We start from the raw sequence: 19,921 nt of genomic DNA on the forward strand, positions 1-19,921 counted from the left end.
CTGCCGGGGCACAGTCGCGTATTTCGGGGGATAACATAATGGAAAATTCGGGGGTGACCAGTGCTGGAAACAATGGCTTTAGTGTACGTTTTAACCACTTCCAGCCACATTAAAAGGAAGAAGCTTGGGTGGGCCACCGCGCCAGGCTGGCCAGACACATTTAGGGGAGAAAAGAACAAATGATGTCATAACTTTCAGGCCTGGGGGAAATCTACTTTCGCTCTTAAAAAAGAAAAAAAAAGAAAAAAAAGATGAAAGGTGTCGCTGCCGCAGTGGGGCCCACGGCGAGAACGCGCGCCGCGCCGTGGGGACCATACAGGTTACCAGAAGCCCCGAACTTCAATAGTACCTAAACCACAGCTTTCGCTCCTCTCATATTTGAGGCGATGGTGGGAAGGCAAGTTTCACCTGTAAGAGAATCTGATAGGAGTCTCTCTCTCCTTGCATTGTGTCCAGGCTCGGGGTCCTTCCGAGTTCCATCGCCTTTGCTCCACGCAGGTCCTGGCCACGCACTCGCCGCCTCTTCCACACCTGGGTCGCCGTGGGTTGCGCACCTGGGCCCGCCTTTACCCCGCCTTGCCTCCCTCTTCTCCAGCGCTGGCCCTGGAAGGTGACTCGTACCTGGCTTGGAGGCAGCCAGGACCGCAGAAGCCCAAGGACACGACGAGAAAAGGGCACAAACACCTTCTGCGATCCGCTCTCACGCGTTAGAGGCACAAACCGAGCTCTAGCTAACCTCACTCCAGCTCATCGCGAGGGGGGAAAAAAAGAAGGGGGGCGCGTCGCAGGGCCCACTTCTGCCTAGCCACCCGTGGCGAAATTTCCGGCGCTCGGGCCAGCGAGGACACAGGATGCGCACCGCAGCCGCTCAGCTCCAGAGCCTGAGCCGGGAGCTACTGCATCTTCTCCAATCGCTCCCCGAAAGGAGAAGGAAATCGCCCCTTTTGCTCCCTGCCTGCGATGCCGAGGGATCTGGGAGCCGGGCCCGACTGGGTAGGAATCGCGGGCCAGGGAATCCCCGGCGGCGCCGGCTGCGGCAGCTCCTCTGCGGCGAGGGTTAACAGAGGTCCCTGCGGTGGCTTCCTCTCGCTGGCCCGGGAACGTGTATACCGCGCCCGCAGGATGTTCGCCGGCTGGGCTGGGCAGTCAGGAAACATGAGAAGGCCTCGCTATTCCTGTTCCCGGGCTGCGCGCGCCGGTCCGGGTAAATAAAGCCGCGACGCTGGCGGTGGCGGCGGTGAGCGCGCCGGAGCCCGCGCGGAAAACATGCGGCGGGGATGGGAGCGCGCCTAGCCTCGACGCGGGAGAGCCAGCCGCTCTGCCGCCGGCCGCGGGCCCCACCGCGACAGGTACAGCCTCGGCCGCGCCATCACCGCGCTGAGCCGCGGGAAGGGAGGCTCCCTCCCCTCTTTAGCAGCCCCTTCTCTCTGCGCCCGGCTCTTGGAGCTCCCGGCCCTTCCCCCACCTCCCTCCGAGGTCCTTCGGGGACGCGCCGGGGAGGGGGGTGGCGGGGGGAGGGGTGGCGGCCGAGGCTGGCTGGAGGGTCTGCGAGGACTCGGAAAGCCCACCTGGCTGCGCCCCTTTGCTTAAAATTGTTCGCGGGGGTTGGGCGGGACGGATCCGAAGGGAGGGCTCTCCCCAAGCCACAGTGGAGTGAATCTGGGTAAGTAGGGGAGCTCGGGATCCGAAAGGCGGCGTTGGGGACCGCGCGGGGGCCCCCGGGGAGGGTTAGGAGCTGCAGTTCACACGACCCCGGACGTCGGGGACCCAGCTCTCGGCCCTCTGCCGCGCTGGGATCTGCAGTGGGCCTTCCGTACCGGCTTGGGGCAGCGGGGAGGGTCGGCAAGGCGAACCTCGCGGCGCAATGGCCAGGGAAAACACGCCGTCGCACACAGAACAGGGCTGAGGTGGGGACAAACCGCGGGCCGGGAACGAGTGTGCTTCCCAAACAGAGCAGCCTGGACGCAAATCACTAACGCACAGATTATAAAAGATAAACAAGGCGCGTCCGGATAGGGGAACAAGGGCTGCGAGCGCGGATGTCCGCTTTCCCCGCTGCTCGCTGAGGCTGTCTGAACCCCAGACGTACCTGTGTGCGCGGGAGGGCTCGGCGCTGCCGTACACCCAGCAGCCGGCAGAGGTCTGACTCCACCTCTCTACGAACACTGTCCGCAAGCTGAAGTTTAACCGTTGCGGTCACGACCCTAAACATCGCGCGTGGCCTCTGCTGCGGTGGCCCGAGGGCGGGGCGTGGGCGTTGGCGAGCGTGGGCACCCGGCGTGTGTGCCTGGGGGTGGCTGCCCTCGCCGGGGCGGGACGGGGTGAGGGGACGCGGATCGCGAAGCGGGGGCGGCTCGGAAGCCACGCGACCTGTCCCCCCCCGCTCCTCCCCAGGCGCGAGACGAGGAGGTGCGGCGGCTAGGGGCGGCTGCGCTCCTTCGGGCAGCCACCCGGCTGCTCCCGGGCGGCGCGGACCGGCCCGCGAGGCTCACGCGCGGCGGGCAGAGGCTCCCGGCGGTCTCGGCCCGGGAGGTGAGCCACGGACTTTTCCCCGCAGGCTCTGTGGAGCGCGGACCGTGACGCCTTTCCCTCGCTCTTTTAACACCTTTTGCAACTTCTGCAATGGTTCCCCGAGACCCCAGAAAGGGGTGGGAGGGAAAGGACTCCGAGCTCGCGGCTCGCGCCGCGGAAGAGGACAGCGCTGACAACCAGCTCTCGAGGGCCGGGACTCGGGCCCCTTTGACCTGCGCGGACTCTGCGCATCCGGAGCGACTGGAGGGGTGGCAGGAGCCTCGGGGGAGGGCCGCTTAACTCCCTGAGGCCACTTAACTTTCTGTCTGTGGAATCTGCTAACTTTCCCTGCCGTCACCCCCACCCCAGGAGCTGTAGATGGAAAAAAAAAAAAAAAAAAGGACGCAGAGGTTTCAGCCAAACCACCCAGGATCTAGCAAACAAGCAAATCCCTGAAATCCTGTTATGCACTGGGACTCATTAACTGGGGCTGGCGGATGCGGTCGTTCGTGTTACCCCCAATTTTTCCTTTCTTCCAACCCTTCCTGACGAGCCCGAGTGGGAGCTCTGGGAGGCTTTAGACTCCGGTTGTGATTGAAGAATCACGCACGGCCCCGCGTTGTCCTCCCCCGCTTTCCGGAGTGTGCTTCATCCAGATTAAAACCAACTCTGGAAGGCTTGTTTAGGAATCACTTTCCTTTGTCAGGCGGGTAAACTGTTTCTGGCTGACATTCCTTGCGGGCTGGGAAGCCGGGGCAGAGAGGAGCGTGGGCACCAGTCCCGGGAGTGTTCGGGGGCGGTGACCCGGGTTACCGGGGAGCGGTGTAACCAGGTAGGGGAAGGCGGGAGTCCCCGGGTTCAGGTGCCGCGGCGTCGCTCCTCCCCTGGGCTCCGCAGCCCCGCGCCAAGGCCAGCTTCGGACTCGGGACGCTCCGGAGTATGAGCACTCTCCGCGAGTAATGTGATTCATCTTTATCTCCTAGAACCTGAACCCTGCGGAGCTCCTGGCGGCCCGATCCCAAGGCGCTGCGGCCGCGCCGCGCGCCCCTGCCTGCCCGCGCCATGAACACGATCGTCTTCAACAAGCTCAGCGGCGCGGTGCTTTTTGAGGACCGCGGGGCTCCGGAGCGGGATCGGGGCGGCCGGCCCTACGGCGGCGTCCTGGACAGTCCCCACGCTCGCCCCGAGGTGGGCATTACGGACGGCCCGCCCCTCAAGGACAACCTGGGCCTGAGACACCGGAGGACCGGGTAAGCTCACTCTCCCGGGGCCTCTGCTGCCGGCTGCTGGGAGAGGTGGGGACAGAGAGACGCGGGCGCGCTGGGGGCAACCCGGGCCTGCGGGTCAGGGGCCCAGAGTTCCCTGGGAGGACAGGTCTCCGCCACCCTGTTTCGCTCATTCTCATTTTAAGATACTAGTTGTTCTAAGTATGGGGGTGGGGTGGGGGATCGATTCGTTAGAACAGCTCAAAAGAGGCTCTCTGGAAACGGAGGACACCTGAAAGCGCCCCTGAGTGCTCCGAAGCCTGGACCTCAGGGATGGGGGTGGGGTGGGGGTGACTGTCCCTCTCCGGACCACGATGCAGTTGCGCGGCTGAGGACGAGGCAGAAAGGCCTGCTTGGGATGCACGAGCACCGGGCAGGGTCAGGCAGTCGGGGCTCCCCGGGTCAGGCCGGCCCCGTGGGCTTCCCCATCTTGTGTCACGACAGGGCCTTGCATCGGCCAAGGTGTTGGGAAGGGCGGCTCTGCGCAGGACGCCCAGGATGCGCTCGCGGCTCGGCGGAGCCCGCCGCGAGCCCGGAGGGTGGGTGCCGCGGGCCTGGGTTTCGGTTTAGCGGGCTGAGGGCTGCGGGTTGAGTGGGAGGCGCGCAAGAGCTCGCAGGCCGCCAGCTGCTCCGGTGCAGAGGCCGTCTGCGGCCCCGCCACGTCCAGGCGACTCCGGGAGCGCCCCGCGGGGTGGGGCGGGGAGGGGGGCGGCGGGCGGCCGTGCTGGCCGGTCCATCTGAGAGATTGCATCAGCTGCTTGTTCTGCAGCGTTGCCTGTTAGTGAAGTAGAGATCGGGTTTCGTCAAAATGTTACTACCAGTCCTCACGGATGGAATTGGATTTCAAAGAGTTTAAAGAGGCAAAAGCCCTGGAGGCTGCGGCGCAGGCGCGCGTGCTCGCGGAGCGGCCAGGACGCGCGGGCGGCGGCGCGGCGACCCCTCCCGGAGCCGCCGAGGAGCGCAGCGCCCAGCACCCCGGCCCGCTCTCCCTCCTTGGAAAAAAGCTCTTCCTGAGGTCTTTTTACTTTAGCAGGTGGGACAGACCTGTCCATACTTTAAAGCTCTTCCTTATGTCGTGAAAAGTCCACAACAGTGTTTTGGGTTACTTGTTTTTTCCGGTTCAGCATATTTCCTCCACAAACCCTTTCTTGGACAGTTTCTCCTTTACCCAAAGGAACCAAGGATACAGGGAAATTTTGCAGAGGAACCAGGGCAGGGGGCGGCCATCACCTTCTAGCTTTATTCCCACCGTCTAGTGGTGACCTTTGACCACAGACGACGGGAAGCCTCAGCGGCGGGCTTGAATCCCTGAAAGAACGTTCTTGGAGAGTGTACACGGCCCGCGAGGCCAGGGCCCCTGGCGGGGACAGCCCTGCTGCGCAGATCTGACCACCTAACTCTCCAGCCTCTGGCTTCAGGATCTCTCCCCCCCGCCCCCACTCCTTTCAGTATAAAGCTGGTGGCCTTGTCCTGTGACTCCCAGGCCATCCGCGCTCTGGCACCGCCAATGCCTCCTCCATGTCCGCGCTCGCGGGGCAGGAGTCCACGCAGGCTGAGACGCGTGCAGACGCGACCCCCGGGGTCACAGAGGAGGGCGCAGCTCACGGCCCCTCCTCTCCGGCTGTCCCAGGGCCCGACAGAACGGCGGGAAGGTGCGGCACAAGCGGCAGGCCCTGCAGGACATGGCGCGGCCCCTGAAGCAGTGGTTGTACAAGCACCGCGACAACCCGTATCCCACCAAGACCGAGAAGATTCTCCTGGCGCTCGGCTCGCAGATGACGCTCGTGCAGGTAATCCGGGCCACGAGCCCCTGCCCCTCTCTTGGTGAGGCCAGGGCGCAGGCCGCCTTTCTCCTCCCCGCTGCTGGGAAAGGACGGGCCGAAATCGGCCGGTCCGGACGCTCCTCCGGCCTGTGGATGATGCGAGGCGGGCACAGGGCAGAGTTCTGATGCGGGAAGAGCCTCTGAGTTTCCTCTCATCTTATCTCAGTTTGGTCCAGGAGGGATTGTGTGGTGTTCGTTAAGGAGGGCAGTGAAAAGTCAAGGGCAGACTTACAAGAAGGTGTCCGGATTCTATACAAGTATAGATGGCTACGGATGGGACTACCCCCGCGGTGATTTTCAAACTTGTGTACGCATCAGACTCACCAAGAGGACTTGTTAAAACACGCATTGTTGCGCCCCACCCGGAGTTTCTAGTAGTCCTTGGGCGAGGACGATAATTTGCATTCTAACAAGTTCTTGGGGTGATGCTGAAGCTGCTGGCCCGACACCACACTTTGAAAACCAGACAGAAGGACACCCCACATCAGGGCCCCATGTTAAAGGTCAAGTACAGGATAACTTTTAAATTAACCATTCCTGACAGAGCTAGGAGGTGGATTGGAAAGGCAAGAAGTGGGTTTGGGATTTTCTTTTCTTTTTCTTCTTTTTTAATAAATGACACCCAGGGCATTAGCTAGAATCCACACAGTTTTGCCGCTGTTTATCTTTCTACTCAGGCTAAGAAGAGGCAGATTTCAAATGGTAGGGTTACTTGGTCAAATGTAAAGAAATGGTGTGAGCTTGTTGTCAGTCTAGTGAATTACATTGGACAAGTTTTTCCCTCCATCATCGTATCACAAGCTTGGGTGACATAGGTAGAGCACTTACCAGCATTTTGTAGCTGATATAATCAAGGCAGGAAGAAGTTGTGTTCCTAGGGGTAGGGAAGGCCTGGAAATAGTGTAATTCTATATCAGATGCTCTTTCTATCACACAAGTTTTCTTTCATAAATGTAGTAAAATAAACGTTTATGCACCAAACAAAGCATTTAACTGAGCAAAAAAGGAGGAGGAGGAGGCGCTAAATGAGCCAAGAAATCTCATGCATTATAGTAGTACTGCATCACTGCACGGTGAAATTTTGGTCATTCTGTGAAAGTTATAGTGAGAACCCCCAAATGAAAGGGAATATTTAACTATTAGATAACAAAGATTTCTTTCCAGAGTGTAAGATTGTCCTTTTAGGAATTACTAGAAAGTTTGACAAAGCATGAAAATTGACTTGTATTCAGCCTTATTAAAACTGTAATATGCATTTTCTGCTTATTTTCAGAGTATGATTGTAGAGAAAAACATCTGTTTTGCTTTATATTAACAGTCAATAGTATTAATAGTGATTTGCTGCAGCACTGGAGGGGAAAATTAATTTAGTGTTCTTGGCTTAATATATGTTTAACATAAAACTATGATTTTTTATTTTAACATAAACTAGTGATGTTCAAAATTAGTTTTTAAATAAATTATTCCAATCAGAAAAACTTGACTTAAGAAAACAAATGCATGTGTTCAGATTTCAGTTTAAACTGGTATGCTATTTATTTTGAAAATACACTACTTTATAGAGCCGTATGAATATTTCACTCTGATGTCAACAGTAAAGCATTAGATTATTGATTATATAGTTCCATATTTAATACTTGCCATTCTTTCAGACAGAAAGCAAAAAATGTTTATGACATATTTAGGACATTTTTAAACATGAACTGTATTTGTCATTAGCAGAGACATTTAAATTTTTATGTGCAATAGTTTTTTGAGCTGCAATAGAAAGTTATTTTTTAATACAAAATCAAATTGTTTTCTACCTGAAATGGTCATTCAAATGCAGTTAACAATTCTTTTTGTGTTAAGATCTTGGTAAAACTATTGCATTTTTCTAATTTACATGAAGTTTTTATTCATGTATGAAAACTTTTGCCATTGTTTTTTCTATTACACTATGGTCTTCAGAAAATAAAATGCCATTTTTAAATGGGGCAGAGGTACTTGTTTATAATTATAATTGATACCCATTTAATGATTTCCAAGTTTTATAGTAAATGAAGTTAATTTCTAGAACATTAAAGTGATAAATGGAAAAATTCAAAATATATAGAATGACTAAGGGACCCTTATATAGCATTCAGTTTGGATCTAGTTATTCTCAGTTAGGCACAATGGAATGTCTATCAAAGAAAAAATATATATTTATGAATATAAGGAGTTTGTATAAGTCAGACATGTATTAAACATCCAAAGCAAATTTTGACTCTGTGGAAACCAAATAAATTATGTCAATGCCTTTTACTTCTAGGGGAAAAATATCAAGCTGTGATCTGAAGCTTTTTGAGCCCTGGAAATTACACTTCTGTTTCAGGAGTCAGGTTCTCCCATTGAATCAATTTCTCCTATTCACTCAGCCTTCTTGACAAGAGTGATCATGTTTTATCCATCTTCATCTTCCCATTTCACCCCAGTCCAGTACTTTCCATGTAGTAAACTCTTCATACATGTTTGAATAGGTTTTAATTTGGGAATACTACTGGAATCACCATGTGACTTGCCCAGACATATTTCTGAAAACTGGAGAATGTCTTGAAATCAGAGGAAGATATTCTGGTTTGAAATTTTATCTCATTGTAGGAAATACATGGAGAGCAGCAGAAAATGAATGAATTATCTTTAATGACACATGTTGGTTCTACAGAACAAGCATGCAACTGACATTATTTTTGGTTTATCTAGAAATATGTCATATTTTATGTCTATAGATAAACATGGAATATTTCCTTTATTTCTGGCTTCAGACTGTATTTTTTGTTTATTATAATACTTCTTATCTCTGCTTCTCCTAATTTATATTAAGTTATCAGCATATTTATTCATTAACACAAGAGTGTCATATTTTTGAAAATTTCTTTTATACTTAATATTTCCCTTTTGGTTGTGTGGTCAAACTCTCAAACTTTTCATAAAAAGTGCTTTTGCCTTATTTTGCTACTCTGAAGGGTATAAAACCTGGTTGGTCATCTTCATTAAGCCTAGAACCAAAAAGCTGAAACTTTAACAGAAGGAATGTTTTAGGATCACATAAGTTACTTTTTCCAATAAATAGAAGCTCTAAAGGACATTAAACAAGACTACATTTTGTTCATCCCTGGAAGATGAAGCAGAGAGAGGTATTTATGCAAACTTCATCTTTTTCTACCCACTAGACTTGGCAACTTGTCTTAATTAGTTATAACTGTTTGCATTATTAATGTGCCATCATCCTAATAAGATATAAGGATTTTTATAAAAAATTAACAGGAAGATGATTTGTGTACGTGTTTTGACTTTAACCAACCAAAACAATTCCATTGTGCTTATTTCCTATGACTGACCATTGTTCAAACATTGTAAAAATACACTCTCTACTCTCAAAATATAAACAAGTTTATTGTGGAACAACAAGTATGTGATTGGGGTTTTGTGTTATTTTAGGATGTGGAGCTTACCCAGGCAATAACTGACTCTGAAGAAGTTTTTCAAAGAAGGGCAGATGGGGGCTGTACCTGGTTTCAATATTTCCTATTGGTTATGCAAGTATATTTAAAAAATATTTTTTTCTGGATTGTAAGAGTGAAATGATGGGGTTTTTTCAGATAACAATACAGAATGCAATGCAAGTAGAGTTTGAGACTGTACTGAGTGATTGGACGTTAATGCTCCCTTCACTTAACTGAAGTGAAGTAAAGTGAAAGTCGCTCAGTCATGTCCGACTCTTTGCAACCCCATGGCCTGTACAGTCCATGGAATTCTCCAGGCCAGAATACTGGAGTGGGTAGCCTTTCCCTTCTCCAGGGGATCTTTCCAACCCAGCGAGAGAGAACCCAAGACTCCCACGTTGCAGGTGGATTCTTTACCAGTTGAGCCACAAGGGAAGCCCAACAATACTGGAGTGGGTAGCCCATCCCTTCTCCAGCGGATCTTCCTGACCCAGGAATTGAATCAGGGTCTCCTGCATTGCAGGGAGATTCTTTACCAACTGAGCTATCAGGGAAGCCATACACTTATAGTAGACGTTCCAAATTCCTGTCGTATAGCCATGTATCATTTGGTGAAATCTGCTATATTGCAAGATTTTGCCTCTGTGTTGACATAGCCTTTGCTTAATATTGAATGCGTCTGCTGAGATATGTGTGCAGTTATCAACTGCAAGGCTTATGGCTACTGTTAAATTTTCAACAAAATCTCAAATTGGTCCTGCATTCTTCTTTTTTTATTTTGGACATTCTGGGTCTTTGTTGCTGTACATGGGCTTTCTCTAGTTGTGGTGAGCAGGAGCTATTCTCTATTTGTGGTGCACAGGCTTCTCTTCACAGTGGTTTCTCTTGTTTGAGAGCACAGGCTCTAGGGTACTCTGGCTTCAGTAGTTGCCATGCATGGTCTTAGTTGCCTTGAGGCAAGTGGGATCTTGCTGGACCAGGGATTGAACCCATGTCCCCTGTATTGGCAGGCAGATTTCTTAACCGCTGGACCACCAGGGAAGTCCTCTTCAAACAGGAAAAGGAGTACATCAAGGCTGTATATTGTCACCCTGCTTATTTAACTTATATGCAGAGTACATCATGAGAAACGCTGGGCTGGAAGAAGCACAAGCTGGAATCAAGATTGCCAGGAGAAATATCAATAACCCCAGATATGCAGATGACACCATCCTTATGACAGAAAGTGAAGAGGAACTAAAAAGCCTCTTGATGAAAGTGAAAGAGGAGAGTGAAAAAGTTGGCTTAAAGCTCAACATTCAGAAAACTAAGGTCATGGCATCTGGTCCCATCACTTCATGGGAAATAGATGGGAAACAGTGGGAACAGTGTCAGACTTTTTTTTTCGGGGCTCCAAAATCACTGCAGATGGTAATTGCAGCCATGAAATTAAAAGACAATTACTCTTGGAAGGAAAGTTATGACCAACCTAGATAGCATATTCAAAAGCAGAGACATTACTTTGCCAACAAAGGTCCGTCTAGTCAAGGCTATGGTTTTTCCAGTGGTCATGTATGGATGTGAAAGTTGGACTGTGAAGAAGGCTGAGCACCGAAGAATTGCTGCTTTTGAACTGTGGTGTTGGAGAAGACTCTTGAGAGTCCCTTGGATTGCAAGGAGATCCAACCAGTCCATTCTAAAGGAGATCAGTCCTGGGTGTTCTTTGGAAGGACTGACGCTAAAGCTGAAACTCCGATATTTTGGCCGCCTCATGCAAAGAGTTGACTCATTGGAAAAGATTGATGCAGGGAGGGATTGGGGGCAGGAGGAGAAGGGGATGACAGAGGATGAGGTGGCTGGATGGCATCACCGACTTGATGGACATGAGTTTGGGTGAACTCCAGGAGTTGGTGATGGACAGGGAGGCCTGGCATGCTTCAATTTATGGGGTTGCAAAGTCAGACACGACTGAGTGACTGAACTGAGAACTAACTACATGATGTAAAAATGAGGTGTTCAGTATTTCAGTAGAGTGACTGCTGCTACTGCTGCTGCTGCTGCTAAGTCACTTCAGTCGTGTCAGACTCTATGCCCATAGACGGCAGCCCACCAGCCTCCTCTGTCCCTGGGATTCTCCAGGCAAGAACACTGGAGTGGGTTGCCATTTCCTTCTCCAGTGCATGAAAGTGAAAAGTGAAAGGGAAGTCGCTCAGTTGTATCTGACTCTTAGCGACCCCATGGACTGTAGCCCACCAGGCTTGTCCGTCCATGGGATTTTCCAGGCCAGAGTACTGGAGTGGGGTGCCATCTGAGTATAAGTTAATTCTGTGCATTCAAAGGTAGACAGATACCAGAATATCCCCGTGGGTTTACCATAATGATTGCTCTACCAATATGAATGTAAACACTTCAGTTAGAGTAGAATAAAAATGATTTAGTTTTTCTTCCAGCTTCTAGATATTTGGTTCTGTAAGCTTTCCTTATAAAATACAGTGTTTTTTAAAGCTCTGAATTTGACATTAAGATGCTATTGCAGCACCTGTCCTTGGTAAGGAGGCTTGTTGCATGTAAAATAGAATTTCAAGAGAATTTAAATGATAACCTGAAGGAATCCATAGAAAGTTAAAGGTGGCAAATTTGAACTGGTGTTTTTACCTTCAGTGAAACAGAGGGCCTTTGCATCAATTAATTGGGAAAAACCTTGCAAAATGATACTTATGTAGATTTGTTCACCACCTATCATCTGCTGTTTGCATAACTTAACACAGGAAGATATTAAACACCCCTGACTATATACAGCCATTAAGGCTGTACTATAAATTTCTGATAATAAAACATTGGCAGAGTAAATGTGTTAGTAGATTGGGTGCCAGTCAGACTTCTGAAATCAGTTTAGAAAGAACCTGTTAGACACCAGCAAACCTTTATGGAAAATCTCCTGGTGTATGATTAATATACTCTGGTAGGAACTATGAATATGTAAAACATAAAGAAAAATGTGACTCCTATATATGAAAAGCTGGTCAATCCCACCATGACATTTAAAGGTTCCTATTTTTATATGTTAGAATTGTAAGTGTGTTGATTTTTTAAAATAAGTCCACTGCATTTTAATAAAAATATGAAGAGTTTCATAAGAATTGGATTTTACACTATGTGGTACAATGTGTTGGTTGTATAAAGAGTTAAGGTCAGTTAAGATTTAAGATTAGCCTCTGAATTATATGGTGTTTAGTAGAGAAAGTAACAAAAAATTTCTGGAGTTGGATTCTTTTAAGCATAAGTGACATGGCATGGGGGAAGTTGCAGGCTGTCCTATGTGTGAGAGGAGCAGAGAAGGACATTAAGCACCCATCCGTGATTGCTGAAGAAGTGGTGGTCAAGGGCAGAAGGTAGGTTGGTACCAACCATAAAGGAGATGGATTAATACTTGTGTAGGAGAGTGTGGACAGTAAGTCGCAGATTTTAATTTTCAGAGCTGGCAAGGATGTCAGGAACCATGTAATTCTGAAAAGTTGAATGACTTATCTAAACTCACACAGCCTGTTTTTGGCAAAGTCAAAAGAGGAAACCCGGCTCTTTCTGTTACACCACAGTTGGAGGATGACAGGACATGAAGGAGGATTTGAAGATGTTAAGTAATTAAATCCTAACAGTGCATCATCACTTGAATTTGATGGCGGTTGTTAAGATCCATTCACGTGGGCAGAAGGAAAGATAAGGAAGTTCAAAAAATAATGTTCTAAATGTTAGTACTGACGAGGACATGGACGAACATTTTGGCCATGACCTGGAGAACAGAGAGAGGTTTGAGAAAACATTGGCCAGGCATTTCATGCCTCCATCGTGCAGGTTCCCCCGTGTGTCACGATCAGTCTCTTCACTTCCTTCTGTGTGTGTAGGGGACAAAGGTTATTCATTCCTAGCACTTAACACCGTGGCATACAGGACCTTCTCAGTGTGTATTTGTTGAATGAATAGCCCCAGAAGTTTTCTGTTTGTAGAGGTTGGAGGAGATGGAGAATTTGAAGTCGGGCTAAAACCATAGTAATAATAGCACAGTTTGGCAGGAAGAGTGGTCGGTGGAGTCTAAGGCTTCTGAAATGCCATGGTGAGGTATTATACCACTGCTCATAAATTTGAGGACAATCATCATTGCTTAAGATACAAAGACAGGTTAACATTGAACATATGTATATTATATATGAATTGAATATATATATTATGTATGATATGGTTTGTGTGTATACACACTGGGATAGACTACCCTATTTTACCCATGGGGGGAAAAAGAAAAATGAGTTATAGATTTTTTTTTTAAGTAGGATTCACCACAGGTTCATTCAATAATTAAGGCTTGAGTAATGTGCAAAAAAAAAAAGAGTGTATTTATAGACTAAATGTTAAAAAAAAAGAAATTCCAGAGCAAGTATCACCACACAAACCATTAATATACTGTGGGATCATGTTATAGAAAAAATTGACAGAAAGACATAATCTTCTTCCCACATTTCATCCTTTTAAAGGCAAATATTGGCCTTTCAGGTTTTTAATATCTGTATATTTGGATAAGAACATGATATTTAAAAAGAAATATCAAGTGTCATTTTAGCCTCTAGAAATTATGTCCAGCTCTTTGTAAAATTGTGTCCAGCTCTTTGCGACCCCATGGACTGTTGTCTGCCAGGCTCCTCTATCCAAGGGATTTTCCAGGCAAGAATACTGGAGTGGGTAACCATTCCCTTCTCGGGGGATCTTTCCGACCCAGGGATCGAACCCAGGTCTCCTGCATTGCAGGCAGATTCTTTACCATCTGAGCCACCAGGGAAGCCCTCCAGAAATCCAGCAGCACCTTAAACAAAAACAATGGGACTAACTGTGTTTTGCAGTATTCATTTCTTTGCCATCACCTATTTAGAAGCACTTAATTTTTAGCTTAAAGCTGGGTGTCATTGGGCTTTTTCTCTCTCTACTTGTCTGATTGCTCTCTCTCTGCTTTGCCAGTTGCTACGTCCTTAATTGCTAGAGGTTTCCAGGGTTTGTTCCTTGACTCTCTTTTCATTCTACCTACTGTCACAGCCTCAGCTCTCACTTCTGTGCATTTGACCCAGGTCTGATCTTCCTTGCCCTTGAATCTCAGATGGCCTTTTTATTTTCTCACTGGCACATTTCACCTGTATGCTCTTCTGGTGCCTCAAACTAAATGTTCCCAGACCAAACCCATCATTTCACCCTCAAACAATTCTTTCTTCCTCAGAATGGTACTGTCTTCTCTTCTTACATAAGTTTGATAACTCAAGGGCATCTCTAATTCTTCCCTCTTATTTACCTCCCATCATGTCTCTGTAATTTGATTTCTATTGTTCCAAGTCTGTACTGGAAACACACTTCCCCCCCATTATCCCTGACATATTCCTTCAAAGTCTAGCTTCATGAACTCTTGAGTCACATGAAAGTAACCCCTCCTTCTGTTTCACTGCTGTAACATTTTATTTTAATGCATCTTAAGCCCTTTATCACTTTCTTTCCTATATTAGAATTATTTTTTTGAATTATAGTTGATTTACAATGTGTTAATTACTGCTGTACACCAAAGTGATTCCGTTACAGACATATATATGTGTTCTATTTATATATTATAGATATATATGTATTCCGTTATAGACATAAACATATATATTCCTTGATCCTGTTTTTATTTCATTGGTTCACTTGTGTCATTTTCTGGGTTCCACATATAAGTGATATCATATGGTATTTGTCTTTCTTTTTCTGACTTTCTTCACTTAGTTTGATTATCTCTGGGTCCATCCATGTGGTTGCAAATGGCATTTTTTCTTTTTTATGGCTGAGTAACATTCCATTGTGTATATGTACCATATCTTCCTTATCCATTTCTCTGTTGATGGACATTTAAGTTGCTTCCATGTCTTGGCAATGGTGAATAGATTTTAGAGTTATCTGTGTATTCTCCTACCTCTCTTACTAGCCTCAAAATTTTAGGGCAAAGTCCTTTAATATTTTTTTATTCCTAGGATATAGCTAGTGCTCAGTCTGTACAGTAAGGGCTTAGCACATTTGTTGAATGAATGAATGAATGAACAGATATGAATTCCAGTACTGTTATGTCTGAGAATATGTAATAATCAGAGATTATGAGAGAGGCTTAGGTCCTTTCTGGGAAAGTAACTGTATGATGGATAATTTTTTATGTTGTGTTAACTGAGAAATAAAACCTTTTTAGGTGTCAAATTGGTTTGCTAATGCAAGACGTCGGCTTAAGAATACTGTTCGACAGCCAGATTTAAGCTGGGCCTTAAGAATAAAGTTATACAACAAGTATGTTCAAGGGAATGCTGAGCGGCTCAGTGTGAGCAGTGATGACTCCTGTTCTGAAGGTTTGTTAATATTTTTATCTTGCTTTCTTTACTCTGCCTCTGTAAGGAGTCATTCACCTCAATTCCTATTTCTAAGGTTGATCCCACAAAACATAATGCTGTCATAATGGTTCTTTTTTATTGCACAGGATAACTTGACTTTTATAATACTATAAATGACCAACCAGATTACGGCTGTTTCCTCTTGTTCATAGATTTATCATGTGTCAGAATAATATTTTCTGTGAAGTTTATTAACATTAAAATACCAAAGGGAGAAATTACTTAGATTCCTGCTTTTCTTTGCCTAAAAATTAATCTTAAATATCAAAGATAACTTTACACACTTTAAATATTCTTCTTATATGTATATTTTAAATCATTAAATATAACAATTGGGTGTCTGGGGAAAAGTACATGTAAGAACTACCTAGTGGTATTTTCCTTTTTAGATGGAGAAAACCCTCCACGAAACCACATGAACGACGGAGGCTATAATAATCCAGTTCACCATCCCGTAATTAAAAGTGAGAGCTCAGTCATAAAGGCTGGAGTACGGCCAGAGTCACGAGCCAGTGAGGACTACGTATCGCCCCCCAAATACAAGAGCAGCTTGTTGAATCGTTACCTTAACGACTCTTTGAGACACGTCATGGTCACAAATGCGGCCATGATGGGAAAGACAAGGCAAAGAAACCATTCGGGATCTTTTAGTTCCAATGAGTTTGAGGAGGAGTTGGTATCTCCCTCGTCGTCAGAAACGGAAGGCAACTTTGTCTACCGCACAGGTAAGTGTGCTTTTCGTGATAACCTTGTTTAAACAGAATGAAGGCTGCAGCAGAGGGCCTTCTTTCTACAGATGTCAAGACAGAATTTTTATAGCCTGCGCATCAGATTTGCACATGTGGCCCATAATTCGATTTGAAACCTTTCATTTTGTTCTTCATTAGCAGATACGCTTGTTAGCAGATGATGGTCTACAGGGAAGTTTTCATCCTCAATGAAGATCTTCAATCTTAGCAATAAACCTACTTAGAGGAGATAAATGTTGGCTTTAAGAATAAATTATAATGGAGGAATGTCCCAGATCATAATTAGCCATGCAAATATTTTGTATTCTATCTTTTCTTTTAAATTCTTTGATTGCTTATATTGATGGAAAATGAATATAAACTAGCATGGGTGGCGAGATGTTTGTGAAGGAAAAGTGGCTTAAATTGCTTTGGAAATCTTACTTTTATTTCTGAAAAGCACAAGTAGGGCTGATAAATAGCTTTGAAATCTTTACTTTTAGTTCAGAAAAAATGAATCAATTTCTGCCTGTCCTCAGCTTTCAGATGGAGTGGCAAGCTTGGTAAAATTTTCTGTCTTGACTTCAATTCCCCCAAAGCTTTGAATGTAAAGAGTGTTTGAGCAAGTTTGCTTCAGGACAAAGGATTGTGTGTGTCCTACATCTGGTACGGGTAGAGTCCATGTCCTGAAAATGCCAGGCAGTGAGATTTAGAAATGTTACCCCGTGAATTAACTTCAGGAAGCATGGAGTTCAGCCGTATTATGTCACAGATAAGAAAGCCCAGACGAAGAACAGACCGCTAGTGACTCTTCTATAGATCAGCAGTGCAGCTGAGCCTGCACCAGAGGTCCGAGGAATGTAATTACTGCTAGACTGCTGTTACTGTTATTATTACACATGTTGTCACCAGTCACTAATTGAATATTTTTGATATACTAGGTTCTATGCTAAATACTATGCATGTACTACTACCCTTAGTCATTATAATATCAAGAACCTTGATATATAAACAATAGAGCTTTATAAAGACATTTAAAGTTGGTCTGCTGAATATATCCTTAAGGTTATTTAGTCATCTGATTTTCAAGTGTCTACAAATATGTACAAGATACACTATGAGGATTCAGAAGATGTCGCAATACATTTTTAATGACTTAATCTCATTTTCTGTTTGTATTTCCAACTCTGACGATTAAAACATCTCCAGACACTCAGAAATACATAGGCTTGTAAGTAATAATTGTGTCTAGAAAGAAGTAAAACATACAATAAAAGATAATTTAGCCAAAAACAAAAAAGTTCAAACTATCTGTTAATACCTAACTGATGTGGCCAGACCAGAACTTGTAATTCAGAATGTTTATTTTCAGAAAAAGGAAAAAAAAATCATGTCATTCAAGTACAGATAATTGAAAAAGGAATAAACAGAAAACAAAAAATGGTAAAATAAAGACTGAAAAACAGATAAATAAATCAAGAGTTGGCTCTTCGAAGTCAGTAGTAAAAGAAATAAGCAAAAATTAACTCAAATTAAAGTTGGAAGTGAGAAAGAGGATATAGCAATCAACATATTTTTGATTAAAATAATATTTTAAAAAATTATTATAAAGTACTATAGACAATCGCTTGACAGTATAGGTGTATGCAAATGTATGGATGAAGTGAATTGCTATTATCCACACAAATTGTTAATTCATAGTAAGAAAACTTTTAAATGACTGCTAATGCAGGAAAAATTATGGTTTTTAGTAAACTCAGTTCCCAAATGCTTGATAAAGCCATTGGATTTCTTTTTCAAACTTTAAAGAAATAATTAATTCCTATGCTTTGTATATGTTTCTGGAACATATAAAAACATGGGAAGTATCTCAATTTTTAAAAATGTAAATGTTTTCCTAACCTCAAACCAGATGAAGACAGCATAAAGTCAAAATTTTTATTTGTGGTACTGATACTGACTATGAAACAATGTGGGAAATATTGATAATCATCTACTGTTAAGTGGAAAAATTTTAATTGAGGATGCCCTGAATATGACAAGTGTGTATGGACAAGACAAGAAAGATAAAAACAATAAAAATTACAGTTGAATGAGGTGGGGTAACTGAGATCTGTTCTTTAAAAATTTTTTTTCTTTTTCTCATAAATTTATGTTGCCCAGTAAAAATAAGGTCATGTGCCTGTGAAATTTCCCCAGCGTGTGTGGGTCTTCTGAAAATGCAAGCTCTTTTCAAAAGTGACAAAATTTAAAATCAGAGAGGGACTAACATCCTGTACAGGCGATGCTTTTCAAAGTGAAATAGCCTGGCCATTTATTTTTATTAAAGCATTCCAGATGCACTTGGTTCGGGTTATGGACTATTCATTTGCCAAATTCTATTTTTAAATAAAAACCTATCTTTTAGTTATGCAAGCAATGAGATCACAGCCTAGACACGTAAGCTTCTGGTTTCTCTTGCATGTGTATAAGCTTTAAAAGAACAGAATAAAATTGTAGAGTTTGTGGATGGAAAATGAAGCAAGAGCTGTTGGTCTAAGACTGGTCTACTAAATTTCAGACCAAAACACCAAATGACTGTCTTCTGTGAAAACTGACAATGTTGCTGCAGTTGTCGCTGGGTTAGCAGTCATGCATGAGCAGTAGAACAGGGAATTTCAATAAATACTTTCTGAGAAACTGCTTTGGTTTTCCCTGGCACACAGGCTTGTTCCGAATTTCTTCAGTTCTTTCTGATTATATCTTTTTTCCTCACCTTAACAGCAAATTTCTAAGACTGCTAAGAGATCGATCACCTTTAAATACAATTTATTGGTTGATCTGTGCTTAGAAATTGTATCCATTTCTTCCACCCATTTTTGTAAGACAGCTGCAATCTCATGATGCATTTCATTAAGTATACGGAGGCAAAAAGCCAAGTGAAAGAAAGAGTTGGTTTTTGGAAGGGTAATCACTGAATTTCATTTCCCTTGTTAAATTCTAGGAGGGAGAAGTCTGGGAGATCATAAAGCAGTAATCCTAATTGAAGATATTACTAGACACCATCCAAGTAGATACAAACATTTAAGTTTTATGTAGATATTAAATATTTCTCTGTAATCTGCAATCTATCACATCATGTAGAAAGAAAAGATATGTTTTCAAGGGCATAGCAGGCTATCAATAAGTATTCTGACGGGTTCCCTGGTAGCTCTGCTGGTAAAGAACCCGCCTGCCAATGCAGAAGACAAAAGACATGCGGGTTCGATCCCTGGGTTGGAAACGTCCCCTGGAGAAAAAAGTGGCAACCCACTCCAGTATTCTTGCCTGGAAAATTCCATGGACAGAGGAACCTGGTGGGCAGTACAGTTCATGGGGCCGCAAAGAGTCAGACATGACCGAGCGCTCTCTCTCTCTCTCTCTCTCTCTCACACACACATATGCATGTATTCTGATAGCAGCAATCATAACATAGAATTGACCAGAATTATTAAGGTTATTCCTTCTAAATAGAATTAAGTAATATGCAAGAAAATCTAGTCACTCAGTCTCATCTGTTCAATGAAATCATCTAAATTAAAATTACAGTCCTCTTCATCATGTTAGGTTAAGTGTTAGTCACTCTGCTGCTTTTGCTGCTAAGTCGCTTCAGTCGTGTCTGACTCTCTGCGACCCCAGAGACGGCAGCCCACCAGGCATCCCCTTCCCTGGGTTGCCATTTCCTCCTCC

At 45.1% G+C, this 19,921-nt stretch overlaps 2 protein-coding genes across 8 annotated transcripts in view; one reads left to right on the top strand and one right to left on the bottom strand.

Moving 5' to 3' along the window:
* The window catches only part of LOC133259147 (uncharacterized), a 33,529-nt gene extending 31,041 nt beyond the window's left edge, over positions 1-2,488 (bottom strand). The window contains exon 1 of the mRNA XM_061436275.1: positions 2,090-2,488. Coding sequence (XP_061292259.1) covers positions 2,090-2,212 — 123 coding nt within the window. The 5' untranslated portion in view covers positions 2,213-2,488. The remainder of the gene's footprint in view (positions 1-2,089) is intronic.
* MKX (mohawk homeobox) overlaps positions 787-19,921 on the top strand; it is a 72,316-nt gene continuing 53,181 nt past the window's right edge. Inside the window, exons 1-6 of one of the 7 annotated variants that reach the window (XM_061436273.1) lie at positions 787-1,349; positions 3,495-3,761; positions 5,407-5,566; positions 15,290-15,443; positions 15,875-16,210; positions 16,373-18,306. In XM_061436273.1, coding sequence (XP_061292257.1) covers positions 3,574-3,761; positions 5,407-5,566; positions 15,290-15,443; positions 15,875-16,210; positions 16,373-16,395 — 861 coding nt within the window. In that variant the 5' untranslated portion in view covers positions 787-1,349; positions 3,495-3,573 and the 3' untranslated portion in view covers positions 16,396-18,306. Of the gene's footprint in view, positions 1,350-1,386; positions 1,664-2,456; positions 2,533-3,494; positions 3,762-5,406; positions 5,567-15,289; positions 15,444-15,874; positions 16,211-16,372; positions 18,307-19,921 lie in introns of those variants that run through there. The other 6 variants (XM_061436274.1, XM_061436272.1, XM_061436268.1 and 3 more) reach the window with 6 other exon arrangements.

This window comes from Bos javanicus, chromosome 13 (assembly GCF_032452875.1).
Source record: "Bos javanicus breed banteng chromosome 13, ARS-OSU_banteng_1.0, whole genome shotgun sequence".
Lineage (NCBI taxonomy): Eukaryota > Metazoa > Chordata > Mammalia > Artiodactyla > Bovidae > Bos > Bos javanicus.